General features: G+C 43.5%; 1 protein-coding gene across 1 annotated transcript in view; it reads right to left on the reverse strand.

The window, feature by feature from the left end:
* fhod1 (formin homology 2 domain containing 1) overlaps window positions 1–19,458 on the reverse strand; it is an 85,324-nt gene that overhangs the window by 36,898 nt on the left and 28,968 nt on the right. The window contains 3 exon segments of the mRNA XM_007907570.2: window positions 622–716; window positions 1,294–1,399; window positions 5,168–5,235. Of these exon segments, the coding sequence (XP_007905761.2) occupies window positions 622–716; window positions 1,294–1,399; window positions 5,168–5,235 (269 nt within the window).

The raw sequence follows: 19,458 nt of genomic DNA on the forward strand, positions 1-19,458 counted from the left end.
GGTTAAAAGGTTCATATGAGCAGCTATTAAGTAAAGCCAAACACTATCCATTGAAACTGCACATCATAATCTATAGACAGGCCCACACAATGTGAAAGTGTGCCAGTTGTTCAGTGCTTCTGCCATACAAACATTTCTTGTACCAAGGTTTCTTCCGATTTAAAAAAAACCTTCAGCCTGTATTGTGCAAGTTAGTACACACCAAAACACACACCTCCCTCCACCCCAACCCCCCGACCCCCGTCTGACATCAGTTACTCCAATGCACACTCTGGGGTCCCCAAGCAATGGTTGTTGCCAACCTGCAGCTAATACTCTCCCGGAATTAGGAAGGCAGGATGCTTCCCTCCAGGGAGAGTGCGCGCATTCCAGTCCAACAATCTATCTCTGGGATTTCCATGCACAGGTGGGATGCGTGGAATTCTCAGTTTGGTTTGGATACTCTTAAGCCTGGGGCTGGGGTTGCCGCATGTGTCAGACACCCACCCGGCTGACCCCTCCAAAACTGACCCTGTGAAGAGAACGTTGATCCCATGTGGAAAGCACGATATAAATGCAAGTTGTTATTGTAATGAACGATTAAGCCTATGTATAACTCAACGCTGTTTTAACTGGACTCACCAGGCTGCCTGTCAGAGTGTACAGCCACTCCACAGTCTCGCAGTGACTGATGACTCCATTCATTCCATCCACAAACAGCATGATCTGGCTCAGCGCTGGAAAGTCAGCAAATACACCATATTAAACAGGTACTTGTATATATATATTTTTTTAAATCATCATTTATGTTGCAGCCACAGTGATTAGCTGTAGCATAAGACACCTGTGGGTCCCCAAGCATGGGCGTACCGAGACCACAACAAATGCATTGTCCAGTCTACTGAACAGCCCCTTTTAAAGAGGAGCAGGATTTCAGACAGCGAGGGGACAAAGTGTAAGCAGTAACACAAACTCACCAGTGGAATGGTCTATCCCAGCTCCTGCCCTCCCAGAACCAATTGCTAGTTTATTACGATCCCACCGAGGTGGAGCTTGTAGCGAACATTTCAAGCCCCAGACTTTGGGGGATACCAACAACTCCAGACGTGACAGTCTCTCTGCCCTCAGCAAGGCAGCCAGGACCCTGAGAGACATACACTGGGAGTAACAGTGTCACGGGATCTTTAACGTCTTCCTGAAGGACAGGGAGACGGGGGACCTTGGCTTGAAATCTCATCAGAAGGCTCTGTCTGTGCAGTGCTTGCCCTGTACTGCGCTGGAGCTACAATCTAGACTAGGAATAGCAGAGCTAACCTCTCAGGATGTAGTTCTGATAGTTCTGATCAGCCTCCGCTCCCACTTTGATCAGGCACGTCAGCCCTTCAGCGCTCACAAACTCCGGGACCAGGTCTTTGTCATCCTACAAGAGAGAGAGGGAGAGAGAGAAACACATCAAGGGTTTCAATAGCTCCGAGGCACCACGGGACCAGAGTGAAAGGAAACACAGGGCAATACTTTCAGACTTCAGTTGAGGGGGGGAGGAGGGAAGGTTCAGAGCTGTGAACTGCAAATCTACCTATAGCCAGAAGCTCAGTCGAGCAGGAAAGCCCAGAGAAGAGGAAGGAAAATGGTTTATACATAGAACCTGGAGGCCTCACTATTGGTTGTGTCAATAGTTAACGGCAATCATAATCCTTGCAAGAAGCACCAAGAAGTGACCCCACCTTAAACCTTTGCACGAATCTATGTGTATCCGTGTGGATTAAATCAAGAACTATTCAATCTAGAAATTTATTTTGTTGGCCGGCAATAAAGGTTGGTGTTGAGCTCAAAGTCCTGATGTGGGGCATCAGCTCATAACATTGTAACTCATGACTTGAGCTAAAAGGAGGATATCATAGAATATTACCGCACAGAAGGAGGCCATTCGGCCCATTGTGCTTGTGCTGGCTCTTTGGAAAAGCTACTCAATCAGTCCCACTCCCCCACTCTTTCCCCATATCTTTGTAATTTTTTCCTTTTCAAGTACCTATCCAATCCCCCTTGAAAGTTATTTTTGAATCTGTTTCTACCACCCTTTCAGGCAGTGCATTCCAGACTGTAACAACTCTGTGTTTTAAAAAAATTATTATCATCCCCTAAGATTCATTTGCCAATTATCTTAAATCTATGCGCTCTGGTTACTGACCCACCTGCCAGTATTTTACTAGAATATTGCCATTAGCTACATAAATGCAAATGACCCGATATCCTGTTCAGTATCCTGTATTGAATACAGTTAGGGAAAAATGCAAACATCTTTTTCTCCAGAAACATTACATATATGCCTGAGGTAACAATATAATGGGTCAGTTTAGTTAACACGGACTCTTTAATGACCTTCCACTCTTCTGTGTGGATTCAAAACAAAATAGTGGTTTAGAAATAAACCCATCCACAGCGTAGTCATCGCTTAATGAAAAAAGATAATAATTTGGTCACTGAATCCACGACTGTTTGTGGGACACTGCTGTGCGCAATTGGCTGCCGTGTTTCTCCCACAGAACACAGTCAATTCACTTGACAGTAAATTCTCTGAAGGGCTTTGAGACGTCTCAAAGACGTGATAAGGCGCTATATCAAATGCAAGGATTATTTATTTATTTATCAACCCCATAACCTTTCGACTTAAAGAGGTGAAAGTGCTATCAAATGAGCCAGGCTGTCATTGTGTGGTTGTGCGTTTGTATTCATATTTCTTAAGAGTCCCGAACAATTTGCGCACAGTCCTCTTACTGAAAGAGAGAGAAGCTAATCCAGTGCATCTAGGACTGCTGAGTGCCTGGTTTTTGTGAACGGTTCCAACAGAAGCAGGCTCTGTGAAACCCACATAAATGTGTAACACATTCCTTGGCATCAAGATAAGGCCTCTAGGTGGTGATCCCAAATCATCTGATGAGATTTATTGAAATTCCAAAGAGGGTTATGCTAAATGGAGATATAATTAGTAACACAATCAATTTGTTCTGTTTCAGCAAATTGTTAATTACTGATTGTATCTTCAAACGTCTCTTTTTTTTTCGCGGTGGGTGGAGGGGGAGAGAGAGAAGCGTCTCAGCCCGAGACTTTCTGAGTAGATTGTGGAACAGCCAGACTTGACACTCAGCTCCACATCTGGCCTGGAGATTTCAGGCGGGGGCACAACACACAGCACAAGATCTGCCGCAGTGCATGCAATATCTGATACTGTGCCACACAATCTGGCACTTGTGCTCAATGTGGCTCCAATCTTTCCATCTTAGATTTCATCAAAAATATAACAAGTCTGGAACTGAGGTGTTACCGGTCATATATTGACCATAATAAGGTCCCAGTATTAAATCCCTCCCATCCCCGGCACAGTGAAATATTCTCACATGATCCAAGTACTTCTGTATGACAGGACATTGCCCCAACCTCATGATTCAATGAACTTTCTCAACCCACTGAGTGAAACTTGTATTATTTTCAGTGGACATATTCCCTGGACTTGTAATAATAATCCTCACGTTGATATAGTGCCTTTCATATCGGGAAGGATACCTCAAAGCCATTCATGGCAAAGTGGAGTGACTGTGTAGTAGGTGAACGTGGCAGGCAATTTGCACATATCAGAATCCCACAAACATCAATGAAGTGAATGACAGCAGGAAGGGGAAAATTGTTGGCTAGGGTGCCGGGAGAAATTCCCTTTTCTCTCTCAGTAGCTCAGTGGGATCTTTAACGACCAACTGAATAAGCAGGTGAGGACTCTGTTTAACATCTCACACAAAGGCAGCACATCCAACAAATGCACAGCTCCTCCAGGCAGTGGATTGGAGTGTCAGCCTGGACTAAATGAGTAACACAGACGGTAGGATCTGGTCTTACTCTGAACCGAGATTCCAATCTGGGTCTAACTGGGGAGAAAGGCATTAACTACCCACAGGATAGGGAATAAAGGACACAAGGGTGAGTCAAAGTGACCCAGTTCCAAGCCTAACTCAGTCCACAGCGCGGAACGATTGCTCCAGAGTGCCTTCAACCTGGGCGCAGGCTAGCTGCCCATTGGCTTTAGGAGCAAACCCTAAGGAGTTTACACCCTAAGGAGCTTAGGGTGTAAACCTCTTATCATCTTAAAAAAAAGCATCAAACCGTTTAAAAACAAACAAAACTTGCCAAATTTAACCTGCAGCTGCAACTACAAGCTGCCCAGACGGAGCAGAAAACGTGCCTTTTACTTTACTTCCCCTTCCTGCTGCATTGATGTCAAGCTCCGAGGTTTAAGCCTTTGAAGATTTACAAAGCAGGTCACTTCGATTCTAAATTGAAACACAATTCAGTTTTACGCTAGTTATTATATAGAACAAGACAAATCTTTTGGAGGTGAAGGTCCATTCCCTCGGAACTGGGCGAGTGAATAATGCCCCCAGGCCTTGCCCGGCTCAGGTCATCACAGCCGTCGTCGAGAATCCCCGGTGACTGTGTGGAACAGTACGCACATGTCAGGCTCGTAGTTTGGAAGTTGGGTGGGGGGAGGGAGGGAGGAAGCAGTGGTCCAAAAAACGCTGATCACTAACTTCATTATATGGCAAGATTGAGGTTTCTCATTGGTGAAAACCTGACAATCTGAGCAATACTTGCAAACCACTTCATCAGTAAGTTACGTCTTCAATGTCCGCCTGAACGGGCAGTCGAGACCTTGGTATAACGTGTCATGTTAAAGATGGCATCAAACTACATAGAGGCACTTCCTGGCACTGCACTGAAGTGCCGGAACTGAACGACACTGAAACAATAGGGAAAGGTACATTGTGTGCCGCTGGTGTAGTGTATTGCAACACATTTCCTTGACATTGTTCTAATAATCACGTGCTCCGTTGACAGCCTGCATCACCGTTCAGCTGCCCTGTTCGGCCTGGACGTTAAAGATTCAAAGAGAAGGGAGGATTTTCCTGGTCTCCTGGCCAACAGTCCTCCAAATAAAACATTGGTCATTCACTTCATGGTAGTTGATGGGACCTTGCTGTGTGTAAATTGACTGACTTCACCTATAAAATGGCAGTCACTGTACTTCACAGGATATGCTGGGAAGTGATTTGAGATGTCCTTTCTGATGTGAGGAAGATGTGAGCCAGCTAAAGACCAGGCTTGGCTTGACCACTGATCACACATTGCTCTGGTACTGTACCTGAAACAGCTGCTTCAGAGAGAAGAGCGACCTTCTTAATTCAGGTCCTGTTGAGTTGTAGAGTTTCTCTGTGAACGAAAGTAGCAAACATCGAATTAGAATAATTGCGGGGTGAAACGTAAAGCTGTCGACGATGTCAAAAAAACATCAAGTCGGATCCTGCAAACAAAAGACGGTTAAAAATTCCACCCATATCTAGCTTTACTCTACTTTCTTACCATTTCAGAGTGTCCAGAAATGGGCAAATTGCTAAATTCCCAGCCTCAACTTTGAAGCCGTTATCAGTAGTTCTCAAAGGAAACGTACAGAAAACCGGCGTCAAAATTAAACATGTGAAGATTTTGTCAAATTCTGGATGCTCAGAAACGGTAAGACTGTAAGCGTAAATCTAGATCCGGGTGGAATTCCTCCCACTAAGTGTTTTTTTTCAAAATATTTATATAAAGAATAATTTTTTTTTACAGGTCGACGTCAAAGTCTAGATCCACACTTTAAGGGTTGCTCACTTGAATTTGGGTTAGATTGCTCATGGCGATGAATGTTTGAGAGCCCATCGGTCACGACTGAGTAGCGAGTAGATCGAGTCATCACACCTAATACACAGAAGTCGATTACATAACCTGCACCCTGAATTACCCGGGTCACCTCCTGTGAGGGGCCCAGGACAGGGAATCGAGTGAAATTTATTCTGAGAAGCGAAAGGACCAAGAAAAATCATTGCTCATTTTAATAGCTCTTGATCTGTTGTACAATATCATTTAATTTGTGGTATTCCTTATAAGCATTCCTTAACAGTCATCAGAAATAATGCCAGCTGACTCGTGGTTAAGAAACACCGCAAAAAAACTCCCGTCAGCAAACAATACAGATGCTAAGCTTCCAAGCGAAACATTAAATGTCAAAAATGTTTTGGCGTAAAACAAGAGTAAAGAATTGGAATAGTTATTTAACTGTATCACTACTGTGGGGGTACGTTACTGTTCTCCAATGATGGGGTAAACTACTATGTATCTGTTTATCTTGGACAAGGTTCAGTGATGGAAGCTCCTCTGCAAAGGCAACGAGAAAACTAGCATTGCGCATGTTGTGAATTAACATTAAACAATCCCCTGCACTGCTGTGGGGACTGGGGTCTCTCTAATAGTATAAACTATGCTTTGTCTTCACAGCCTGAGTTCATTAAGTAACTCTTAACTTTAAACACGCTGACCGAAATGAGGATTAATTCTAAGACCAACACTGAGGAAGTGATAAGACAATTCTGCAGCAGGAATAATAGGGGGTCATTTCAGATAAGTAAGTCGGTAGATAATAGGCAATTACAAAGGTTCAGGAAATAATAATGCTCAAGTGCTTAATGAAACCAAGATTAAAATCAATGGCTTTAATGGTTTTTTAAATTGGCTGTTGCCAACTTGCACCTAATACCTTCCGGAATTAGGTAAGCAGGATGCATCCATCCAGAGAGAGAGAGTGCATTCCATTCCAACAATCTATCTCTGGGATTTCCACGTGTAGGTGGGATGCATGGAATAATCAGCTTGGTTTGGATACTCTTAAGTCTGGTGATGGGTTTCCTCATGTGTCAGACCCCTGGCTGACCCCCACCCAAAAATCTAGAGAGTAAACTAGAGGGGTATGGGTGCAAAGGCAGGTAAATGGCACTGAAAGGATTGCTGTTTAAAGGAGCCAGCACAGACACGATGCTCCCAAAGGCCTTTGTCTGCGCTGTAAACGTCTACGGTTCTTTCCTTGGGTGAAAACTTGAAGCAGCTACATGGGCTTGTACCAACAGTGCAAACAAGCCAAACCTTAGGCACAGCTGCACACGAAGAGTTCTATATTTAAATGCTTTGCTGGAGGTCACGTGGGGCAAGGCTGTAACTGATCCCATGCCCAGACTCCGTGGGGAGATCGCATTGCAGTCATCCAGTCTGCGAGAGGAGGCACAAGAAACAGTCCCAAAGTCACAAAGCCTTGGCTGAAACATTGCATAAATGCCAATATACGATCAGTCAGTTGCCCGGCACATTATTTCCCCATGATAAAATTGCAGGGGGAATGGAGAGATCTTCCAAGGTTTGCCTTCCAATCTGTTGGCAGAGCATTTTGATCTTATCCCCTGAACAACACAGCAGGATTGCCAAGTCAATGTTGAGAACTGGAAACAGCTGACCTAGTCTGGCAGCGAGAGGTTTCATCGCTGCAATGTGGAGCAGCCCCTGCTCGGGTCTTGGTGCCAAACCATAAGCAACAACATAACAATTCAATGCCAGAAGTCTATTCTGGAGTCCACATCAAGGCTAAACATATCACATTGCCAACATACATTAGTTGCAGAAGTTCTTCTGCCCCAGTTAATCCCTCCCTTCCTCGCTACCTTTCCATGTGCATGTGTGGCTCTTCAGGTACCTCACCCACGTAGCAGTACGTACTGCTGAGCACACAGATCAACTTCAGTGGGTCTATTCTAATTGAGCTACATAGCAATCAGGAACAGGAAGCCTAACTGATGGGATATTTTTGCACTCCATTTTATCCCAGCGGGACTGAGATAACCTGTTAAGCTTCAGTAAGTAACCTAATGGATTCCTGGGATGGAACCTGGGATGTTCCCATCCCTCACGGGTCAGTCTCTCGCCACACAACATGCTTCCCTTTTCGGGCGGAGTATCATGCTATTTCATGCAAAGTCTAAGACGTCTCAAGCTGGTGTTAAATGAAGAGATCCATTTCAGGTTTTATAGAGGGTTGTGAGGTGAAAAGGCAGGGGTGTGGGATTAGCTCCTTTGCTCCAAAGCTCCTTCAGAACAGATGTATGGCAAGCCAAATGGCCTCCTAAGATGTAAAGGTCTGTGATAAAGGTGGGAGTTCTATTAGACAACAGTGTGCTGGAGTAACTACAATCCTTCATTGAGTATCAATGTCAACAGTAATTGTCTTAACACGCCTGTTGTGAAGAGGATCCCAATGCTTTATTTATGGAACTCGATAAGGATTCAATATTGAAGTGTTAGGTGTTAAATATTGAAGTGTTAGGTGTTAAATATTAAGTGTCTGGGCCTTTTGCTGCCTGACAACATAACAATATTCTGTCCTTGTCCAACTTCAGACCAGAACAAATGAAAAGAAATGTTAAACTCTCCGAGATGTTTCAATGCGACACAATATTAAAATCTGGTATATTAATAATGTCCAATGATATTACAGAAAATTAATGATTGCTACCTAATCATTACACATTTCACAGTGGGAGGATATCCCAAAGTGCTTCACAGGATTTGATGTAAAGTATAGTGACTGCGTATTTCATAGGCGAGCGCAGCAGCCAATTTGCATGCAGCAACATCCCGCAGACAGCCGTAAAAGTGATGATCAATTGTATTTGGGGGATTGCTGTCCAGGGATTTGGGGGAAACACCCTTCCTTCTTGAATAACATCTACCTGAACAGGTAGAGAGGGCCTTGGTTTAAAGTCCCATCCTAAAGGATGGAACAATTCCAAAACAATTGAAAGTTGAATAACTGGGGGAAAAAATAATCAGATCAGGATATAAGATTGTGAGTAAGAATATTTACTCTGTTACAAACCCTTCTTCAGGTGCAGATGCCTGCACCCTGAACTCTATGGCCTGGCTCCAGATTATATATTACTTAAGGGCCTCAAGGTGACTTGCCCTGTGAAAAGCACATCGAGAACTTCTCGTACTGGATTTAGACACGTGAGGCCTTATAAGGCAATTCACTAAACCAGATCATTGCATCATGAACATGGGCTGCACTTCAAAAAAGCAAACAGCACATTCCTACAGATGAGGCCAATCTTTCAATCTGGACAATTTACAACATTGGTCGATTATAATGCCACCGGGCCAAGTTGGCACAAGTTGGCATGTCACCACAATCGGCTATTTTGATAAGAACACCCTCTTTCTTTTGCTCCATGAAAACTGGGATAAACACATGTCAGGCTTTAAAGGAACTGGATGACTTGCACTGGCATTTGGTGGCGGACGATCACGCATTGTGTAGCTGCCAGAAACTTAAAGAGGCACAAGGCAATTTAATCGTTAGCGGGATGCATGGAAACGTTTTTTTTTTAAATCATCTCTCGTTCAAGTGTCTCGAGAAAAAAATTGCAAGTCTCAACAACCTGGTTATTATAGCAGCATCCAAAGGGAATTGGATAACAAATATTAACGAGGATGGTGGGGGGTGTGAAGAATTGGGAATAATGTTCTGCCATTGTAAAGCTCTATGTGAAGAGGACAATCTAGTTGCTGTTGTTGTGGATAGCTCCAATGGAGTGTTCATAGAGCAACAGCGCTAGCAATAGACGTAAAGGCATAGAATACTCTCCTCCTATGCTGTAAACCTTCTATGTTTACTCCAAAACATATGGAACCCTGCATTTGCACACATCCAAAAAACCAAACTATCTCAGCACTCGGCCAAGTGAGGAAACTTTTTAAAAGGTATAAATTCATTGCACTGAGCTGTGCATTGCCAATGAAAATAAAAGAAACTTTTCCGGATAAACTGGTGGGTGGGAGGAGAAACAGATTGCCAGCATTTTTTGGAATCGTGTTTTGCATAATGCAAGTGGCAACAGGAATCCTGTAAGAGTCATTAGAAAGAAAGAGAAAGCATTTTCCTGTCTTGTCACCAGCATCGGGGCCTGTTCAGTCAGCTTGCCAAAAGATGAACGCTTCCTCTTGCATTAAAACAATTTATCCTCACTTCATTCCCAAATCACCAAAACATTAAATTGGTCGTTCATTTGCATTGGGTTTGTGGCCTGGTTAGTGGTGACAGTTAGTGGTCACATTTGCCTACAATCACGTCACTGTAATTTAAAGAAACCGATCGAGTGATGTACTTTGACTACACTTTGATTCGATGAGACCCTATATCAATGCAAGTATTGTCACGAGTCTCTGAGCTTTCTCACTGTCCGATGTCATGGGATGTTGCTTGCGATTCTATTCAGACTCTTCTCCATGTTAAGTGACAGAGCAAAAATAATTAAATTGATGGACATTGTTCGTTCCACAAAAATCCATAGTATTTAAAGCACTTCAGTAATACAATTGATTTGATGAAGGTTCATTCTGTAATACATCCTTCCCTGTGTGAAGAGTGCTATATAATTGCAAGATTTTTTTGGTGTTAGTTCTTTTTTTAAGACATTTGGTGGCATGACTGAAATCAGGAGCTCACTAGGTAGGAAATGGAAATTCACTCTTGCATTAAAATAACATATAATATAGTAATAATTCTTGTATTTGACATAGCGCCTTATCACATCTTTCAGACGTCACAAAGCACTTCACCAAATATACTGCAAAGAGAATTGACTGTATATTTTGTGGGTGAAACATATCCTCCCTTTATCCCTGAATCACTAAAATGTTAAATTGGTCAATCACTACACTTCCATTTGACAGAGACCCACATCCGAGCGCTCTGTAAGGACAGAATGTGAAAGCATTCCTTTGTGATCTGGGACCTGTGCCCTGCAACATCTTTCTGTCGTGAAGGGCGCTATACAAGTGTAATTTGTTGTTGTGGTGGTCAGGTCCCTCCATAAGATGTTAGCACAATAGCTGTAGATCTGTTACAAACTTAAGAAGGAGCTGATCTTAGTCTCAGTATCTTCAAGCGAATGCTAGGCTGATTCTATATTGTCCCACGGTAAATCAAGCCACTTCGTCAATCAGTCACTGAGTTCCATTTCAGACTCCAAATCGAATCAGCACTGAATCAGTCCGGCTGGCCCGATAATTACACAGAAACAGTTCTGACCCTAACAAACACTCAGAGCTCCATCATGGAAGCCATCGGTTGCCCTTCCTCTAATTTTCATGTCTTGGACACGGCCCAGAAGCTGCTGTTCTGCACATCGGAGGATACACTGATATCCTGGGATAACCTGGATTCAATTGTTCTGTTTAAGACGCACAGCAAAGTCATTGCAACAGCACAATGTGCTCTTACAGCTGAGCTAAAAGAGTTACCAGGCTTTGTGCGATCGGCTCTCTTAACATCAGTGAAGAGGGCCCAGTAAGTGGAAAGCTGCTTCGGTTCAGGTTTCTTTAAGACAAGTTGTTCAAACGAGGCCCCATTAAAACTCAATTCCAGATGGTTTCAGATAACTGCAAAATAAGAGCTTGGCAGTAGAACGCTCATTCCAGACATGAAACGAAAACACACGCAGCGCACGGCTATTCCCGTGATGGAAGGATTGTGGAATTCACCCCGTGTGTGGGGAACAAGCTCCCCCCCCCAGCACCACCACTACCACCACAAGAAACACAGATAGTCATTAAAGGCGTAAATAAATACAAGCAACAGGAGTGTATTTCTGGAGGTTGACAGGAGAACTAGCGCACGCAGCCACAAGGGACGACGAATACTGAAATTAGACTCGAATAAACTATTTCCAGAAATGTCATTCGCTCCCACACGATTAGGGCTTCGATTTCAATGCAGAGTTGATGTCACAGCTACTACTAATGATTACTTTAGGGGCACCAGAAACAGGGTGATAATTATTAGGTTAGATAAGATGAATCGAAGGATTATTGACGCAACTCCATTTGCACAGGGAATAGTTTATAATCCTTTGATTCATCTGATCCAATTTAATACTAGACCTTTTCATTTCCATCCCAAATGAACAAACAAAAGTTATAAAGGTGCTCGAGCAACAGCTGATCTGCCTTCAAGATAATGGTGATAGAAAGGGAATTAATTCCCAGTGCAGCCCACTCCCAGGTCCCAGTGTGGCCCATTTCACTGCCTTTAAAGAGGCTGGTGACCAGAACATGTGCATGTGCTGGACTCAGCTCCCCTTGGGTCGGGAGCATTGCAGTTTGTCCAAGCCTCACTGCTAGCACTGCCTTTAAAACTGTGCTCAATAAACAATATCATTGCATCTGACATAGCCCTTTATCAGGTGGTCGAAGCATCTCACAGAGCTTCACAGCATATACTGTTAAGTGTAGGGGACACCTGTCTCTCATCCTCTTCCCTTGCTCAGTGTCCAGCCTCGCCACTGGCGTGGAGCTCCGAGGCATTATCCTACATGCAGGGGAATGTATAGATTCCCTTGCAGGTAGAATAATGCGTAGAAGACCTAGACTGGAGCAAACCCCATCACTAAAATCCCTTTGTTACGAGCTCAGATCTGACCCTCTCCTCCAGCAAACCAACTGGCCTCCCCACTACGCTGACAACGGCAGCAGTCTACTGCCTAAAATGTAGCTACTTTCTTTTTAAGCATATCAAAGAACAGGCAGAAGAGCATTCGTATCCCCTGAGCTGGGTGTCATGTCAACCATTGTAACTGGGAAACACAAAGCAGGCACCCCCTGAAAAGGATTTAATGGGTTGGAGAGTTCAGAGAGCATAAAACTGATGATTTACTGTACAAGTAGTGACAGCACTTCCAGTGCTACAAATCCACTCACTTACTGAAGAATGCAGACATGTAGATTTTGTGAAGGTCTCTCTATACGCGGACACTTATGTAAGATGCATTTACAATAGATGATAAGATGAACGCATGCGAGAGGGAATGGTTGCCTAATTTTTGCTACACGAGCAGCAGTCATCTAATAATACTTACCATTTTATGTAGCACATAGAATATGTCGTTCAGACATCTCAGAGCGCTTTGCAGGATTTCACTGTGAAGTATAATGACTGTGTATTGGCAGGCAGTTGAATGTATTGAAATATGAGCTCAAACGCCAATATTAAAGCAGCAACGATGTGGTAGGAAATTCTAATCTTTGCATTCACCGTCACTGAAAATCACTGAGTTGAGCTCAGTCTGGTTTACCATACATCTTCCAGTGGAAAAAAAAGAGCAAAGTGCACGAATTTTTCCCAGACGATGCACAAAGCAGCAAAGACGTCAAAAACCGTGATGCTATTTGGAGCTGGATCAAGGGGAACCATTAGGGAAGGTATTGCAGAGGCCAGTGATGGTTCAATGTTAATTCCCCAGTTCAGCATTGCCTTCATTTCCATACCCATTCACTGGCGCACCATAAGCCATCCACACACAATAAAAATAAGCACTGTATAATGGCTTGGTGAAAACAACTTTTTTTCCAAAAGAAATTGTTTCTAAAATTGGATATTTCATCCCAGAGGGGTCTGGGGTTACTCTCCAGGCTGCTAGCTTTATATCCTGCCTCTGCTGTGGCATTCAGATGTGTTAGCAAATTGTCAGGAGTCCAAATGCTAATTTGGCTGCAGTTTTAACAAGAGGAAATGGGAGCAGGAGAGTCATGTCGTGTGACTGGTGCAACATCGACTGGTAAACACCGCAAGTCACTTTGCAATCACACAGCGAGGCTGAGAGGGGAGATCGTTGGCATCGCACTGGGGCTGAGTGTGATCTTCTCAGTGCTAACAACAACAACAAATTACATTGCGCTTTTCAGGTTGGGAGAATGTCCCAAGATGCTGGACAGTCAGGGATTTGGACTTGAGCTAGGGGTTGGGATCAGGAGCAGGGGAGGCCAGGAAAGGTAGGGGTAGGAGGGTGACTATTCAAGGAAACTGTTGGGTAAAAGTTCTGTGGCTTTTTTTTGGTAACCTGCACTCCCACCTTTAAACGGCAATATGTTCAGGCATTAAAGACCATTCAGTAAGAACCTCAAGGTCATTGATTTGGACACCATCGTTCTTATAAGGATTCCAAATTAAGAATTCCTCACAATTCTGCAACAATCTTAAAATTTAAAAGGCAAATAGTTTTACAGGCTAAGCTTACAAGAAATGTTGTACCTTCAGGAGGTAAAGGCTGCTTCATTTGCCTAAACAATACACAGTCACCACACCTCGCTTTGAGACATCCTCCAGATGTGAAAATTCAAGGATTATAATTAAATGCAGCAAGTACAAAGCAAGTTACCTTTCATTGTTAATTCCAAATTCACCATTGCTTCATTCCAAAGTGCAAGTGAATACAGGAAAATGAAGTTTTTATGACAACATGTACACTACACACTTACTCAACCAGGGTGCATGTTTTTACGATGTGGATGAAATCATCTGCTGCCAAAGTATAGCAATTACTGTGATAAACTGCCTGCATCGCTTCGTGTGACACAAGATAAAAAGGGCGGACTTAAACCTGAAATTCTCCACATTACTCGAGCTTTTGACCTGCGAGTGGTAATCTGTACAGTAATGAGCTTCACCAGAAACTCAGAATGGGAGAAATTCCTCAACCAAATCTTAGAAGAAGCAAATTCAAAGCCTATTTCCAACCACTAGGAGTCTGGATAAGATTATCTACGTTGAAAATAGGCTTTGAAATAACAGAGGAGAAACCCAGAGAGGCAGACTGTGTCACTGAATCCACAAAGGAAATGGATAACAGTTTGGTGAAGAAATCGCCTATAATAATAATAATAATAATCCTTGCATTTGATATAGCGCTTTTCACGTCGGGAGGACGTCCCAAAGCGCTTCACAGAACACACTGTAAAGTGAATTGACTGTATATTTGTGGGCGAACGCGGCAGCCAATTGCGCACAGCAATGTCCACAAACAGTCGTAGATTGAAAAATGACCAATTAAATTATTGTTTTTGGTTTTTTGGAGGGATTATTATTAGGCTCTGTGTGGAGTAAGGAAACTTGCCCAAGGTTTCGCCCTGCCTGGAATTGAACTCAGGTCTCTCACTTGCAAAGCGAGTGCTCTAACCACTGAGCTACAGGACTCCACTGTATGAGGGTGCGAGGGGATTCAGAAGCTGAACGCACCTTCGCTCACCCTCCTACCCCTACCCTTCCTGCCCTCCACCCTTCCTGATCACAACCCCCAGGGGTAGGGGGGGAGAGAGAATTTACTTCTGTATCAGGTTCGGAGAAAGAAGAAATGGTGTGTGTTTAGAAAGATGAAGTAAACACCGCATTACGAGCGAGTCCCTGGCGGAAAGTCACATGGAATTGATTCAGAGTGGATTAAACTAATTAGCATTCTTTAGTCCCTGTGTCACGTAGCCAACCTCTCTCACTGCTATGCTAGACGGACGGCCTGATCACAAGTGCAATAATTCTCGGGCGATGGGGCCACATTCACTCTGAAACAAAAGCATCTGTGCAAGAGAGTCAGAACAGAATGTGAACTCAGTACAAAGTCACCAACACAAGAGATCGGATGGGTTAGACATTGTCTATCTGGGCCCATCTTTTACTATACGGGAGGATGTGTACTGCCTACTGAGAGCAACGGGGAAAAATGTCAGCACTATCACGAGAAGAGTTAAGGGGGAAAAGTTGGGGAATTATTTATTCCTGTAGAAGTTCTTCCTGGAACCTGAAATAATAAACTGCTGTCAGCAGTTGTTGAGGTCGAGACAAGTACTTACATTTACACAATGTCTTTCGCCGAAAAGAAGCGTCTCAAAGTGCTTGACAGAATGAGGTTACTTGAGAAAAAAAGCGAATGTTGCGGAGGTTTAGCTATGGTGAGAGGCTGGGTAAACTGGGGCCATGTCACTTAGAAAAGAGGGGGTGAAGGGACAATTTGATTGGTGGCATTTAAAATAATGGAGGCACGTCAGAAAGTTAGATGATTCTCCCCCATGTTTAGAGGGAATCAGTAGAAGGGGGCAAGGCCTTTGAGATCAGAGACAAGACAGTTCATACTGAGGTCGGGAACAGCTTCAGACGGTTACGAAGATGCAGAATGCTTTTGTCTAATAAATCAGTAGGGGTAGAATCAATAAGGATGTTTAAAAAAAGATAACAACAGCAGCTCGCATTCATACAGTGTCCTTCATGCGTGGTAGCGTCCCAGAGCGCTTAAGACAGATACCTGGGAAGCAGAGGAATTAAAAGATTTGCCAAGATCGGATAAGTTGGTGGAACAGGCTCGATGGGCTGAATGGCTTCTTCCTGTCATTCAGGAGCACGATATCAAAAGTTGCTCAAACTCAAACTCAGTTGCCGTGTAATTTGGTTGGGAGCGTGGAGATGGGTTTTCCAAGTGTCAGACTCCCGGCCAATCAACCAAAACATTCAGGAATCGAGGGCCAGGGCGTATATCAGTGAATCAGTGAGTAAAAATAAACCTGGGAAGAGAACACCCTGTTTCTGGCTCCACGGGTGCACAGCTCTTGGCAACTAAACAGCCAACAGCAACCGATTCCAATACTTTACAAGGGTCAAACCCCGCTGGCCTCTCCTCACTGGCAGAGTTCAGTACGATCCTCCAGAAATCCAAGAAGTTGATCTGACATGTCAGGAGGCAGAGAGAGCAAATGCCTGCAAATTCTTCAGACTCAAAATACATATCTGATCGTTTTATAGTCCAGCCTCCATCCTCCCCCTGACCCTCAACCCCAATGGGCAGCTCCGTGCCCTAGGATACTCATAAAAGCAACCAGCTGGCCTCACACATGCACGGCTTAATAAGAATAATAATCTTTGCATTTGATACAGCAGCTCATCACGTCGTGGAGCCATTTTTTAAAAAAAAGCGCTTTACAGAATACGTTGTAAACTGGATCGGCTGTGGGTTTGTGGGCGAAACGTAGTGGCCGATCGCACAAACAGTCGTGGATTGAGTGACCGTCAAGGGGTCCACATCTTCTGATCCTCTGAAATCTCAATCAGAAAAATTAAGATTCTAGCTGTACACAGCAGAATGGAAGTCAGATTTGGTAAGATTGAACAGAGGATAAAAATCAGAGCCTAACACAGCACGACGACTGATCTCTCTCCAGACAGCCTAAAGAGACCTTTTGAAGCTCAGGGTTAAGCTTCCTCCGTGTCCAACGAGATCAATCATATTTCTTACCATCATCGCTACCAGTCTGGTGAAGGCTCTTCCGCCAATCTTGGAGACTTTAACCCTATCTACTCCGAGATTCTGGCCTGTATGAATGGCGCAATATAAATGCAAGTTGTTGTTGTTGTAGCAGTATTTCGGTCGGTCTCAGACTTGGTTACAGATCACTGAGGCCCAACAAAATGAATCATAAATCAGTCTGAAAAAATTAACCACAGGGTCACCTCCACTTGATGACAGTCTATCAGATTATTCACCTGCAAAATACACAGGTATTGCGCCTCACAGTAAAATCCTGTAAAGTCCTTGGAGATAGTTTGCCATATCAAATGCGAGGACTATTATTTATTATTATTGCCTGTTGAAAATGCTCTAGTGAGCGTGTTAATATTCAAATGCAATTCTAGGGCTTTTAAGATCCAAGCAATGATTGTGCCTTTTTTTGTCACACTCCAATCCATGAATTCTTCTTGTGTCAAAATGTTCCAGTTGAACTTAACAACCGCAAAGCAGCAACAGGTTCCTTAAGCTTTTAAAGGCAGTGCTAAAGACTACAGATACAGCTCAAGAGCTTTCCAGGAAACACACCACATTTGTAAAGGGGTTAGAGCTTTTGGCATTCACTTCAGCTTCATTAACTCACTTAAATATCCCTGTAGAACTTTGTCTGAATTACTGACTTGTGTGCCCAGACTTGAACAAAACATGAGATTTATGCTAATCTTTTCAGATTTTCACCTATAGAATACAGTCAGTCCACATTACAGTATATGCTGTGAAACGCTTTGAAAACTCTCAACAACGTGATCAGGCTCTATATCAAATCTATATTATTATTATAACATCAAAGGAATTCAACAGAGCAGTCCTGGCATTAATATAACATGCCCATCCACAGAACCCTATCTCTGAATGCGCATTGCAGTTTACAGGCTCTCACAGCTGTTAAATAGGCAGACAGGTGATGAAGAATTGCACTGCAAATTTAAATGAAAGAACATTTTGGGAGGACTTTATCGCAGCGAATCGTCCCAAAGTGCTTCCTAGTAAAAANTTTTGTCCAGTGTTTTTTTTACTGTTTTCGTTGGGAAATGGGGTAAGCTCTTTTTGCACACAGCAAATGCCACAAGGCGACTGCCCAATTTATTGTTGAGGCAGGGCACTAGTAGAAACGCAAGCTCCTTTGTAAATCTTCATAAACTTTCATATTGTACCATGGGATCTTTGCTGTCCATTCTGAACAAGCCGATCAGTAGTAAATCCCAACAGCCAACATAGGGAATTCCAATGGCTCCAGTTTTCCAGACCCTGTGTGGAGATGTGCAGAGTGCAAGGGCAGAAAAATGGGAAGAAAATGCAATTTCCAAAACGGAGGCCCTTAGAAACATCATTAATTCAACTCACAAGCACATTCTCCTGCCAAGCATTCCGACTGTGAAGCAATCTACCTTGTAAACACACTGGATCGCTCCTCTCCACTGCAGGAATGCTCCCTCACACGTCTTTCCTGTAATGCATTCCACCAATTTGGACATCACTGTGGGCGGTTTGTTTTCCAAATGTTCTGTTCGGAACTTGCTCCAGAATTTGGCTGATAGCAAGACAGTCATGTACAGTGTGTCTTACTGCAGACCCAGAATTCTGAGCAATGTCTTAAAGCACAGTAAACCTTCAGCCAGGAAGGTCCCAGTTCACGGATCACTGATCTCTCCAAGGTCACAGTTAATGTGCAAACGGTCAGCCACAGCAATTTCCTTCTACTCCCAATAAAGCAGCAATGAAATTAAAGCAACATCTCCATGATGAAGGAGAGGAATCCGGTAACTGATGATATAATTAATAACAATACTATTTGTATTTGTTATATTGAACCTACAGGGTCAAGGTTGGTTTAGATAAAGGCCTTTCAGCTGAGTTCATAATAATAATCCTTGCATTTGATCTAGCACCTTATCATGTCTTCGAGACATCTCAAAGTGCTTCACAGAATATGCTGTAAACTAAATTTGACTGTACACCTTGTGGACAAAACACGGCAGCCAATTGCACACAGCAATGTCCCACAAAGAGTCATGGATTGAGCGACAAGATTATTATTATTATAAATAAAAGCAAGACAAAAGCACTCAATAACCATCAGAATTGAGGCAGCACCTCCGCAGTCCCACCCAAAAGTTTGCGTAATGTAACGTGTGCCATCCCCAGGTACCCCCAGCTCACTCCCTCTCTCACCTCATTTGAGGCCCGTCTCAACACCTCCCTCTTAGAGAGCACTTTCCATCATCTTTCCCCTCCCCCACTGGGTACCAAGCCAAGATTGTTAAGTTCATGGGGATGTATTCCAGACGTGAAAGGCACTACATAACTGTAAATGCGTTATATTGTATTGCTCCCTCCGCCAATAAAGATCTCAAGTGTAGCACAGTATGCAAATGTACTAGCGAGCCGCATACAAAAGAGGGAAGCAAACTCT

The sequence above is a fragment of the Callorhinchus milii genome, unplaced genomic scaffold (assembly GCF_018977255.1).
Source record: "Callorhinchus milii isolate IMCB2004 unplaced genomic scaffold, IMCB_Cmil_1.0 Scaffold14, whole genome shotgun sequence".
Classification (NCBI taxonomy): domain Eukaryota; kingdom Metazoa; phylum Chordata; class Chondrichthyes; order Chimaeriformes; family Callorhinchidae; genus Callorhinchus; species Callorhinchus milii.